Source organism: Exophiala spinifera (genome assembly GCF_000836115.1).
Source record: "Exophiala spinifera strain CBS 89968 unplaced genomic scaffold supercont1.3, whole genome shotgun sequence".
NCBI classification, from domain to species: Eukaryota; Fungi; Ascomycota; class Eurotiomycetes; order Chaetothyriales; family Herpotrichiellaceae; genus Exophiala; species Exophiala spinifera.
Window position 1 is genome coordinate 1326854 of NW_015622515.1, and position 12742 is coordinate 1339595.

At 51.6% G+C, this 12742-nt stretch overlaps 6 protein-coding genes across 6 annotated transcripts; 2 read left to right on the forward strand and 4 right to left on the reverse strand.

Moving 5' to 3' along the window:
* Nucleotides 1–343: 343 nt before the first annotated feature.
* On the reverse strand, nucleotides 344–1960 carry PV08_04232 (uncharacterized protein; the record flags this gene model as incomplete). Its single annotated transcript, XM_016378580.1, has 1 exon — nucleotides 344–1960. The coding sequence occupies one exon, from the start codon at nucleotides 1958–1960 to the stop codon at nucleotides 344–346; it is 1617 nt and encodes a 538-aa protein (XP_016237257.1).
* An 830-nt stretch (nucleotides 1961–2790) lies between these two features.
* PV08_04233 (uncharacterized protein) lies at nucleotides 2791–4447 on the reverse strand (the record flags this gene model as incomplete). The annotated part of the gene is made up of 2 exons (XM_016378581.1): nucleotides 2791–4283; nucleotides 4345–4447. 2 exons carry the CDS (start codon nucleotides 4445–4447, stop codon nucleotides 2791–2793), a joined length of 1596 nt encoding a protein of 531 aa, XP_016237258.1.
* A 612-nt stretch (nucleotides 4448–5059) lies between these two features.
* On the forward strand, nucleotides 5060–6961 carry PV08_04234 (uncharacterized protein; the record flags this gene model as incomplete). The annotated part of the gene is made up of 1 exon (XM_016378582.1): nucleotides 5060–6961. One exon carries the CDS (start codon nucleotides 5060–5062, stop codon nucleotides 6959–6961), a length of 1902 nt encoding a protein of 633 aa, XP_016237259.1.
* A 43-nt stretch (nucleotides 6962–7004) lies between these two features.
* Nucleotides 7005–8243, reverse strand: PV08_04235 (uncharacterized protein; the record flags this gene model as incomplete). Its single annotated transcript, XM_016378583.1, has 3 exons — nucleotides 7005–7008; nucleotides 7052–7112; nucleotides 7169–8243. 3 exons carry the CDS (start codon nucleotides 8241–8243, stop codon nucleotides 7005–7007), a joined length of 1140 nt encoding a protein of 379 aa, XP_016237260.1.
* A 292-nt stretch (nucleotides 8244–8535) lies between these two features.
* PV08_04236 (uncharacterized protein) lies at nucleotides 8536–10097 on the forward strand (the record flags this gene model as incomplete). The annotated part of the gene is made up of 2 exons (XM_016378584.1): nucleotides 8536–8842; nucleotides 8914–10097. 2 exons carry the CDS (start codon nucleotides 8536–8538, stop codon nucleotides 10095–10097), a joined length of 1491 nt encoding a protein of 496 aa, XP_016237261.1.
* A 1283-nt stretch (nucleotides 10098–11380) lies between these two features.
* On the reverse strand, nucleotides 11381–12441 carry PV08_04237 (uncharacterized protein; the record flags this gene model as incomplete). The annotated part of the gene is made up of 3 exons (XM_016378585.1): nucleotides 11381–11460; nucleotides 11513–11662; nucleotides 11712–12441. The coding sequence occupies 3 exons, from the start codon at nucleotides 12439–12441 to the stop codon at nucleotides 11381–11383; spliced, it is 960 nt and encodes a 319-aa protein (XP_016237262.1).
* Between the last annotated feature and the right edge of the window lie 301 nt (nucleotides 12442–12742).

Here is a 12742-nt window from a genome sequence, read left to right on the forward strand (position 1 = left end):
CGGCTTATCTAAGCTCCCCTCAATGCTTCTGCCAAAGAGAGGTAACTCTAGGTACTATTAAGGTCATAACCAATAACTATGTGAAAAGGATCTGCGGAAGAGGGTGAGGTGGGTATCAATACATACGAGTACCTAGAGCTCTTAGGTCGCTGAGACGGTGATACTCGAAGGGATTGAGGCTTCATCTTCTCCTATTGAGCTATTGGGTTGGTTATTGAGATTCGCAGCCGTCGGGCATCTAGAAACGTCCCAAGTACGATATCAACCCTGAAACAGGCCTGCTAGTGGGTGGCCGTAAGGAGTCACTGAACCGATGCTCCTCAATGCTGGTAGATGTAAACCACTATATCTCCTCGTTCTCCAGCCATATCAGATTGTCCACCATTTTCCAGTTTGGCTCAGTAATGTCCAGCGCCCCCTGTGCTTGTGGCACCACACTCTGGATCCTTTCCTTCAAATCGGGCAGTGAAAGAACTCCATTATTCGAGCATACTGCTGCCATCTTTCCGGCAAACCAGAGTCTGTTCCCAAGATTGGTCTTCGAACCTCGCAGTCCCATGTTCAATACCCACAGCAGCACGGCAAGCTCGTTGTCGACAAGGAGTCCTCGCGCATATGTCTGTGACGTAGCTGCAGATAGCGTGCTTCTTAATCGTGTACTGAGTTTGTCGTAGAGTACCGGCGCCGCCAGATCTCGCAAGTGCGAGTACGACATGATAAGTGCGGCAAGCCCAACAGAATCGGTGATCTCCTCCCCGACGTGGACGTGAGACGATTTTGCAGAATCTTGAAGGCCAGTCTGATCCTGCTTCTCCAGAATAAAATGTTCAAGCTTCCAGAGTAAGTCGCTGAACGATTGACAGAGGTCGATACTGCGTTTCTCCAATAGACTTGACTTCAAGTCCGCAAGACGCCGAAGCGCACTCAGGATGTAGGCAGTACGAGGGTGCATTTCAGACAGCATGACACCAGAAGCATGTTGTTTAACTACCTTGCCAGGTTCGATATTGATGTCCGTTGACGAAGCTTTGCTCAGACTTGATGGCAGTTTCATTTGCAGCTTCGTACCATGCATGGCAGATTGGAGTAGGTCTGCCCAACCAGCAACTCGCTGAACATGTCTGTTCGAGGTGAGTTTCTCCATACCACCCCGTAACGCTACCAGTTCAGCCAAGCCGACGGCGTGCGCCTCTTGCACATCATCCGGCCATTCAAAGTGATGGTCTGAGCTTGAAATGATGGCTACAGCACCGATGGTGGCATCGCTTATGGCTTGAGCTGAATTGTTCAACCGTCCACTGATGATCTTCATAGCAATGCCTCGATGCTTGAAGTAGTCGTGAGATAAACTGATGGAAAAAATATCCCTCCTGTGAATGGCCACCAGACAGAGCGTGGCATGTATGATTGCCGGATCCATTAGTGCGATTGAAATCCACCGCCCTTCAGGATTGCAAGCATAAGAGTTGGCCCAGAACGAACTATGATAGTATTGAAGTAAGTCGACCGTCTTGGAGTCAGAAAAATCGACGGATAGCGTATGAAAAGGGTCGAGCATGTCGAGATCATGGAGGTGTGAACGTGATCGAGGACTCTGACTCTCGTCTGGAATCTCAGAAGCTGCAACCTCTGTGGTCTGAGAATCCGCAGGGAGCAGTTTTCTCGGCTTTCTAGGGGGAGCAGTGTTGTCCTGCACTCGTCTTCCTTTGGTCGGCCTTTTTCTGCTTACGGTCGACGACGCCGGCCTGGAGGTGCGAAATCGATAGATGTGTGAGCTGATGTGGGCGTCTACCTTTGCCGGAGCGAAATGCCACTCAGGATCATTCTTCTGTCGGAGATAGTCTTGCATCACGAAAGAACGCAGTGACTTCCGTTGCTTTGCATCCGGACTAGAGGCTGATCTACCGGACGAAACCGTCACGAAATGAAGCTCGCGCTTCGCCTGGCTGGAGCGCGACATGCTGCATGGGTCGGTCGAGAAACACAGCCCGGTTCGATGGAGTAAAACAACAACACGGAGAATTAGGAGGAACAACTAGAGTGAAGTTGCTTTGTTTCAAGTGAACATTTGGGTATCGAAGAACACACCATCGCCAGAGCGGTCTTTGCCTGCTCATATTTCCCAGAGACGAGCTGCGTAGAAGCATTCGGCGAGCGCTAGCAACAGGTGGGCAGAGATGGCGTGTGAAACGGTTGACGAAATCGACCTGTGGCTGACTTATGCAGGATTACTAAACGGCTCGTATCGCAACCATCAACAAATCAAATGCCTCTACCAAAAGCAACGCAGCTCGACCTCACCAGGAGATGGACGCCACCGTGAACAGCGATTAGTCAGTTTGAGTCCTTGCATTTAGCATGTTGCGTTACAAGACGCCCGAGTTCCTCATCGCTGGCAGCCCGTACTCCAGGACTGCTGTCGATTGAGTGCGAACTGATCCCATTCCGATGCATATCTCAAGCCTCTGCGGTAAATCAGCGGTTGTCTCCATCATGTCTGGCCTGCCACACAAGAAAATGCGAGACCGAGTCAGTCATAACGAGTACCTGTGCCGTCAACTCAGCAATTTCTCTCAAGACGAAGAAAATATATTCGTGGAAATTCGATTCATGGAGATGTCTGCATCTGCGGTACCCTCTTCGAAATCAGCGGCATTTTCAAGGGAGACAAGCGCACCAAGGAAAGCTTACAAAGCTTGTTTGAAATGCAGAGCCGATAGACGAGCAGACGGACCTCGCTAAACCTCGTATTCTCATTCGTAGACGACTGCTGCCAAAATCGATCGTCGCTCATTTAGTCAGGCCCTGAACTTCAAGATTGCTCACATAGGCGAGGAGATATTTGCAGCACGTCAAAGCATACTTGCAGGCCTTGGTGAAGTTTTCATCCTGATGGAAACCAACGCCTAGCTTGATGGAGACATTTCCGATCCTGTCATCCTGGATTTCATATGGTAGGATGGTATTTGTCCTCGGTTTTCGGGCGCTTGCATTCCTGACAGGGGTGGCTTTCGGGGTCAGGTCGACTTTTGATGTACGTTGGACATATTTCGCCAACTGGTCGATACAATCCAGAAAGGCTACCATCCCATTGTCAAAGCGACGGTGGTTGAGAAGTCTCCCAATGGCCATATCGCCACTGCTGAACAGGTCCAATATCGTGATCTTAGGCTCAGACATTCCGGTAGCCGGGTGCGAACCACGATCTTGTATGCTCTGTCGGCTCACACTAGGCGATTGCTGGGGATATTCCAGCTTCTCTATACGCGACGTACTGCCTTGAGGCCGGAGACGATAGCCCTGGAATGAAAATTTGAGCCGTTCAGCCACGGTTGCTAGGAGAAGAATAGCCTGGCCCCATGCAGCATTGATTTCAGCCCAGTCGACGTTTTGACCTGGTAGACGACCCAGCCGCAGTCCATTGATCGTTCCAAACGAGCCATCGTGACTGATGCAGAAGGTGTCGTTGTAGACATTGGTACGTTGCAATCGCTCCAGCTGCTGACGATCGTGCGCATATTTTTCTTGCAAAGACTTGAGCCGAACAGTAGTTTCATGGAGCCTGTCGTCTATGGCATTGCGGGAAGTCCAGTACGCTTGCTCTTCCAAGTCGGCCTTTTGGAATTCCTCTTCCAAGTCTCCGATCTCTTTCTCGACAGCTTCAGACTGGTCTTCAGTGCGCTTTAATGAATCGAAAATCGACTCAAAGGTCATCTCAGGATCTTTGGAGGCTTTGGCAGCCTTAGTTTGGCCGGCAGACTGTGTGGAAGACGCTGTCTGCTGTATGGACTTCAAGAATGAAGCATATGAGTCTCTTTCGCGATTGGCACTGGCTAGACGAGTACTGAACGAGGATAACAGCAAGGCGGCACATTCGGCACAGATGGGGTGGTCGATGTCAGAACGGGACGACAGGATCTCATAGAGTGTCTGAGCCTTCTCAATCTCTGCAGAAATGGGGTGTTTCTTTCTGCTCTTTTCGTCGTCGCCGTCTCCTTTGCTCTTAAGAGCCGTTTTGTGACCATTGACCACGTCTCGTTCGGGTAAAATGGCTTGTGATTGAGTTATTTCGATGAAAGACATGTCAGGAGCGCCCGCACGTGGACCTTGGCCCGAGACAGAACGAAGGTCCGTGGTAGGACCATCATGGGGAGCCGGAATAGATCGTTTGTATACAGGAGGATTGGTCTGAGTCGAGACACGATCGTAGAGGTCTTTCCGCTCTTGAGGATAGTTCAGATGCGGGCGACTAATGTTGGGTTGCTGCGCTTTGCCTGTCGATGCTGGAAGGGGAGGAAGGCGGTCAGCGATTGCGAGGTCAATTGAACAGCTCGAATGACTTACCAACCAGCACATCGAATGAAGCTGGGTTGAGGTCCTCGATGGTAGTGTCTGGATCAAGTGGCTGGCGACATTTTTGGCAGTAGAGCGTCGAAGTTGGCGACATTATGCACAGAAAGAGAGGTCTACATGCTGCGACGATATAGTAGGACGGAGAGTGGCTGGAGGATTGTACGTTGGCTAGGTACTTGAGCTGAACCTGACTGCGGCAAGGGACTCGTGACGAGTTGTATTCAAGGCTCGCGAGCAGTGAGTGACTCGTGAGGCTCTGCTCTATTGACTCTATTGACTCTATTGAAGATTCCCTCCAGGCCCAAATGACGCACTTATGCTGCGGTGGCGCCCGCACCTTAGAGTGCCCAGGCCACCCATGGCTAACTAACTTAGGCTGATGTAGGCCTACAGGTTGCAGGTACCTGGGCCTAAGTAATCCTTCTAGGCGCCTCAGGTCCTTGTAGGCTCTTCAGGCGTCTACTCCGCAATAGGTACTCCGTACACTAACATAGGGACGTACAGTAAACGCGCTGTAGAAGGACAAACGCGCCGCGGACTCTTCATTGCCTTGTGCGGACCCTCACTTAACGTGAATTCCTCGTCCAACAACCAATTCCTGTGCCCAAACCCATGTAGTCGCTTTCTTCCTACCTTCCTATCTTCCTTGGATACACAGCAGCTTAAATTACGCAATCGCAATCGATGAAGTCCTGTTGGCGCCGCAATGGAGGAACCCATGCGCAAAAGACCGCGCCTGTCCATGTTCGCCGATGACTCTGCAGACGACGTCCTCGACCAAGACCTTGATGCACTGCGTGAGCGCAATGACAACCTGCTGAAATCTCGGTTCGAGTCAATCTTCGAGAAATACTCGCATAATTTCGACGGGGTCGGTGACGAGATCAATTTGTGGACTGGAGAAGTCGAGGTCAACAATGGTCATCTGCACGGGCTCACGAACGAGACCGATACTGGAGACAACGGCACGTCTCTTCTGAGGGCAATGACCGAGGCGGAAGACACGACCGATTCATACTTCAACAACGAGGGTGCAGACAAAGTCATGCAGAGCATCGAGGAGATTGCCGAGAATGCTGCCATACCGGACGCAGAGGGAGAGGGAGAGGAAGAGGGAGAGGAAGAGGGAGAGGAAGAGGGAGAGGAAGAGGAAGAGGAAGAGGACGACGATGACGATGACGATGATCACGACGAGTACCAAGACGAAGACGACTTGGTCTTGAATAGTGATGATGAACTTCTGGCTCCCATGCAACAAGACTCAGCTTCCAAGGAACCACACAACAACTCTTTTAGAAGTAGTACTACTTCAAGGTCTCAGGGCGGTGATTCTGACAATGACTCGCTCTTCGAGCTACAAAATACCCAAAGATCAGATACTCCAGATTCCCTTTTTGAGGTTCAAGACAATCCAGAGCCTCGGGAAGACTTTGGCCTCAGACACACTACCCAGTCCTCAGCAGAGATGCCACAGGAGTATCGTGAAATTGACGAGGCGGATATCATGCAAAAGTTTGGACCTGAGATTGGCAACGAAGTCCTAGAAATTGTACAAACGACGAGAAACATGGCCGAGGCACATATTGAACCTGCCTGGCGGATTCCTGCCAATATCATCCCCCCCAAGGCTCCGCGATCTACCTCTCGATCTCATTCACCAGCACAGCTTATGCGCTCCTCGCCACAATATGACCCGCCCGCCTCGCAACAGAAAAGCCAATCACTGTGGAAACCACCGAGGCCTCGAAGAACAGCCCAACAAATGCATACGATGCGTTTTAGAAGAAGCATCAGAGCAGTTTCTGAGGACCCGCTGCAGGAAGGCTTTCAAGATAAGCAAGAGCAACCCGAAGCAGATGCTGGTTCTGAGAGCGATGATGATTCCGAATGGAACGAGGAGGAAAAGCCGAAAGCGAGGAGGCGACGAAAGGATGACGAACATATCGAGTTGATGAGGCAAGCCATCTGCTCATTCTGCGGCGTAAAATTACGTTCGCGAGCTGGAGTCTTCACCCACTGGACCAATTTGCTGTTCAAGGCAGAGAAGACCGGAACCGCCCCCGATGACATCCATGATTTGGCATATATCAGGAAGTATCGGTCCAAGAGCAATACGAACCCCAAGAAGGCCAGATTATGCCTTTGTGATTTCAAAACGATGGTTGAGATGCATGAAGGTGCTGGTGTGTCATTTGCTGAGATTGCCAGCAGCAACGTGCTGCGAACGCGCAAGAGTGCCCCGATTCTCAATGACCTGTATGATAAGTTTCGAACGCCCCCCGGATATGATGAGCTAGACACAAGCCCTGAGTGGTCCGAGGAGGAGTTGAAGATCCTGGACGATCTGTCCCAGAAACCTTTGCAAGAACTCGGCACTTTCATCAGATTTTTCAAAAACCGCAGCAATACCGAGATCGGTAACAAACTGGCAGAGTCGTGGCTTGTGCCGTTTCGCGAGCGCCAGAAGCATCGTGGGAATGAGGGTACCCAAATGAACCAGCATGCAACCGAACGGTCTGCAGAACATGGCGCGGTCGATCAACGATACATTAAGACCGAAGACTCGGAGGACGAATTATTCGCCGTTCACGTCAGGCTTCGTCCCTGAAGGATGTCGTCGATGGTCGTTCGTGCTTCCCCTCCGATATCACCTATCTGAGCCCAGAACTTGGATAGATGTCGCGCTCCAGAGTCGCACAGAATGGTCACGACGGAATGACCCGGACCTAGTTTGATCGCTGTTTGTAATGCGCCAACACCTGTAGGGTGTTTGTCAGAAATACCGCATCACTCACATAGTTGTATGTACACTTACAATTGACCGCACTGCTGCTGCCAACGAAGATGCCATCCTGCTCGACCAGCCACCTGGCCATATTCTTCGCCTGAGCGTCGGTTATTTTGACTGCTTCGTCAATGAGTTCCCGCCCCTGCTCGAAATTGGCTGTTGACCTCGTGAGTCCAATTCCCTCAACGATGCTATCGACCTGATCACGCCGTCTCGTACCCTCGCGCTCAAGGCTGTGGAACATGACACCATGCTGAACCTTGTTATACAGACCACTGCCTTGTGGGTCGGCAAGCACAATCTTGACATTGTCCAGTTGCTCCTTCAGCGCCATTGCAACTCCTGACAGTGTTCCACCCGTGCCAGCACCGGCGACGAATGCATCGACCTTATTCTCTGTCTGCGCAAGGATCTCTGGTCCAGTGCCCTCGTAGTGTGCGCGCCAATTGGCTTCAGTCTCGAACTGGTTGGCGAAATAGCCCCGTCCCGGTCTCGTCGGATCGGCGGTGTGCTGATCAGCGAGAATGCGTGCACGATTAACAAAATGAGCTTGATCGACAATGGGCGCGGGCGTGACTCGTTCAACAATCGCACCTAGCTTCAGAAGCAAGTTGCTCTTCTCATGGCTTTGATCACTGGGCATACATATGTGCGCAAGGTAGCCGCGAGCTCGGCACAATGTCGCCAGTGAGATCCCTGTGCTGCCGGAGGTGCCCTCGTAGACGGTGTCGCCGCCGTGAGGGGTCAGAAGCCCTTGTGACTCAGCGCGTGTGATGATAGAGAGAGCCACGCGGTCTTTGGGACTGTTGCCAGCCCCATTGAGGAATTCGGCTTTGGCGTAGATGGTGCATCCTGTTACTTTGCTAAGGGACGGAATGACGATGAGAGGGGTGTTGCCAATGGTAGATTCGATGCCGGAACCAGCTGGTCTTATAGAGTCTGCAGAAGACGATGAAGTACCAGACTTGGCTTGAGCTTGAGAGTGAGTATGTCGCCGACCAAAGTATGGAGATGTCACATATCGGCGGACCTGGTCAAGAACCAGAGTGACGGCGATGCCGGTGGTGAAACCCAGCAACAGCTCGCGACTTGTCCATTGCATGCTCCTGGACTGCTGAGACTCCCTGCTTCAGATAGAGGTGGTCAATTGCTCCTACTGACGTCTGCCAGGGTGTTGATGAGGCTGTTTAAAGCTGTCCTCAATCTGTAGAGCACCAACTCACACCCAATTCCTCGGTTGATATTCGGTGCAATATTTCACAGACTGGTGGACATGATCTCCGGACACAGCAACAGTGTCTGTATCTTGCACACCTTTCATAGAATCCCCACGCGGTCGTCGCCATCTCGCTGCGGGAAGACATATCGAGTTCTTCCTCCTTGAGACAGGCTAGATGGATTCGCCAGCAGTCAGCCGGATCTTTCAGCAGCTGTTCGCACGACGCTCTCGACACTGCCTCTGCTTTCCCAGTGCCTCTCGCCGATCAGCGCCTCGTTCCTTTCAGCAGCACAGAACATACGCGGCTCGCCGAAAACAAGATGACAAGGACGGGGGCAGCTCGTGGCAGCAGCGGATCGATGCATTCCCGAAAGATATGAGTCGTCAATTGCAGGAGTATCCTCGAGTAACTGCACGCGATCTACAGCACCGCACGCAGCGACCACGACGGGTGAAAATGTATGCTCGGGACTTTATCGAAGGTAATGCAATCTCTCTCAACAGAGGCTTCTCATCTGCCATGCTCTTCGAACTCGCTGACAATGTCCCGCAGACAGTCTATATAACCCTAACTACGGTTACTTCTCCAAGCATGCGACCATCTTCAACTCGCCCAGACCATTTCACTTTCCTTCGATCCGAGACGGCGCCGAGTTCAATCGCCTTGTGGACCAAAGCTACGTCGACTTCGAAGATGCCCTTGACAGCGTCGAGCCCAACGAGCTCCGCCAGCTCTGGCACACGCCGACCGAACTTTTCCGCCCGTATTACGGCGAAGCCATTGCCCGCTACCTCGTAACGAACTACAAAATGACACTCTTCCCCTACCACGATCTGATCATATATGAGCTCGGCGCCGGGAACGGGACTCTCATGCGTAACATTCTAGATTACATTTTTGAAAACGAGCCGGAAGTCTACGAGCGGACAAAGTTCAAGATTGTCGAAATCTCAAAATCGCTGGCGGACTTACAACTCACCAATTTGTCTCGCTCGCCTTACGCGGAATGCCACATAGAGCAAACGCAAATCCTCCACCGCTCCATCTTCGACTGGTCCGAATACGTCCACTCGCCATGCTTCGTCCTCGCACTCGAAGTGGTCGACAACTTCCCCCACGACCAGATTCGATACGACCCTGAAACCGAGGAGCCACTGCAAGGGAGTGTCCTGATTGACGAAGACGGCGAGTTCTTCGAGTTCTACGAACGCACCCTAGACCCCGTGGCCCTGCGATACCTGCGCGTCCGCGAAGTCGCCGCCCGCTCGCCCTTCTTCACTCCCATCTCCCAGCCCAAACTCCTCCGGCGGCTCCGGCACTCGTTGCCGTTTGCACCAAACCTCACGCAACCCGAATATATCCCCACACGACTGATGCAGTTCTTCGACGTTCTGCATCAGTATTTCCCCGCCCACAGACTGGTGTTGTCGGATTTTGACTTTCTTCCTGACGCGGTGGCCGGGATCAACGCGCCCGTGGTGCAGACGCGGTACAAGCGGCGGAACGTGCAGGTCACGACGCCGTATGTGCACCAGGGGTATTTTGACATTTTCTTCCCCACGGACTTTGCCATGATGGAGGACGTTTACCGTGCCATCACGGGCAAACTGACGAGGGTATCGTCTCATCGGTCGTTCCTAGAAAGCTGGGCGTTCCTGGAAGAGACGCAGGTGCGAAATGGCGAGAATCCAATGTTGAATTGGTATGCCAATGCTAGTGTCATGACAACTGTATAGCATAATATCTACTACTTGCTCCGCACTTCGGGCGACAAGTAAGAGTCAATATATCTATACGTCTATGTGGTGTGATGCTTCCGCTGTTTTGTATGATTTTGCTACTCAGGTGCCTGAATAGTATGTGCCCCTGTGAAGAGACTCAACCAGCCAATACCTCTGTTCGCGGTCTATGGACATATACATCGCGAGCCATCAAGAATACCCAAGGACCCAGGTACCAGAGTCAAGCACTCTGATACGGCGGCCAAGAACAAAATGGCACGGATACGTTCGAAGGTTTTTTTTTTTTCAAGGAAATATATTTCATTCGAGAAGAGAAACAGTGGCCCTTTGGCGGAAATCCATCCATTCATTCTTTGAGCTATTGTGCCCAATGCCATCACCAACCAGGTACTTAATTGTGTCCGGAATACAAGGTGGATTGGCGATACTCGTGTCGTACGCGTATGTGCACAACAAAGTCCGAGGCCCCGATGCAAAGCCGGCGAGCTATTTGACGAAAATTGACGGTCGGGAGTCCAACTTGCGCTCGCTCAGGGTCCCGAACAGTCGTTTGTAGGTACCTAACAGTAGGTAGGTGGTCGAGGTCTTCGTCTCCTTTCCCGCTCCGCCTCCGCCTCCGCCTGGTATGCCCTTTGTCTCCGCTCTTGGCCGATGTAGAGGTCACTTGGTGGTCTTCTTTTCGGGGTGCGGTGCGAAAAGCTGCAAGGTCGAGCATGCTACTTGACCCGAGGATGAGAAGGATGAGGACAAGAACGAGCACTGTGGTATTCTGTACAGCACGGCGACACTGCTAGTTTGTCATAACATGAGATTGAGCAGTGACTGTTGGGTAGTGGAGTAGCGCGAGCTGCCACCTCTCTCATGCCGTACGTTTGCCTTCAGAGATTGGCCTTGAGCCCGAGTCACAAGATTGATCTGCTCCTATAAACAGGTTGCGGCGACGCCAGTAAGTTTCATGGAGAAAGACCAGTATTGTGAGACGTTCAATTTTGGAGATATTTTCGTCAAGAACCAGTTACTCTGCAAGACACATATAGACGCCTAGGTATAGTTCATGTTGGTCTATAGCCTGTTCCGAGTGCTGAAGCTAGGTAGTACTGGCTGATGCTCAGGAACGGACCTAGAGGTCCATGCAAACCGTTCGTGCAAGGAAAGCAGTCGCCTACTTGCCCTGTACATAAAGTCCGACAATGGCGAACGTGGTCAAGCAAATCTTTTGCCAACAAGTACCTTCAGGCGTCTTCGTACCGTTCCTCATAATCTGTGAGCTACAGCGTTCAGCCCTGCACTCTGAATGTCCTGCCGCTAGCAGTTTTCCTCTCTCGTTCTTCCATCTCGGGTCTAGCACGGTTGAGGACTGTAAATATTAGCATCCGAGGCAGGAAGAATAGGGTACGGGCATGATAAACCTTGAAGAAAGTCTGCAGTCCTCCGTCGCATTCTAGAATGAATATATGCCTTCGAAGCTTTGATGTGGTAGTGGAAGTAGTCGCGGAATGTCTGGATATGTGAGATGACATCTTCTCGTCGTTGGCGGGTGAGATGTCGGGGGAACAACACTGTTTCACATTAGTTGAAAGACATGAAGCCGGTCGAATCCGATCTCACCAAATGTGATAAATCCTAGTTCACCTTTCTCGCCGGTCTTCCCGACGCCCTTCAGCCCTTGAAGCTCTAAAGGGGGGTCGCTTCTGAATAGCACCTGTGGCGCGTTCTGAATGGCTCTCCTTCTTGCATCGACGAATTCTTGCAAGAAAACCTTTGCAAAGATCCTATCGACCGCATCGATGAACAGTGTTGAAAATATCACAGTCACCCGGTCATGGCTGGCTTTGATATAGATAGCCTCCTCTTCACGATAATGAATTGCCGAGACCTCTCCTCCTTCTCTCACGCCTTGTGGTGCTGACTCGGACGTGTACTTGGCGGCTTCCTCTGAGAGCTGGGCAAATTCATCGAACGCCTTTTCAAATGGCGCCGCCATAACATTACGCTTGAGCAGACTGATGCGACGGACGAGCTCTTCTCTCTCTTCAGGTGTGGGCGGCAAGTTTTCCAGATCAATCAAGATGCTGAAGTCATATCCCGCTTCGGTCTGGGTAATGTAACTCCCATATTCTCGTTGAAGGACAGCTTCTGCTCCATACTGGACCAGTTCTCGGAAACACTTGATTGCAAGAGAGATCAAGATTTGAGACTTCGACGTAGGGGTGGAAATATGGAAGGTGACGCCATCGAAGTCGGACACGACTTGATCTATGGATTGAGGCGGTGCTCCTGAGAAGCGTTCCGTCAGGATAGATTGAAGCAGGACATTCTGGTAATCGAGAAGGAGCATTGTGCGTTGTGCTGCCGCTGATGCGACAGGGATCGTGAGGGAATTATAGACTCGGGCTGAACAGCAGCTAGGACATTTATCTGAAGCTGCGTGCAACTGTATGTGGTCAATGTCGCCAGCCTGGAAGTGGTTGGGTTGAGGATCCAGCAAACTGCGGGCATGTCAGACAAGGTGATACTAACACTCAGCCTTGCCCCACGCAATGACGAGGCTGAGATTCACTTGGCATTTTTGTTGGGTTTGCATGCGCATAAAGTCCAGAAAAAAGTTACCGGAGCGCTTCAGGTTTTGCGACACGGTC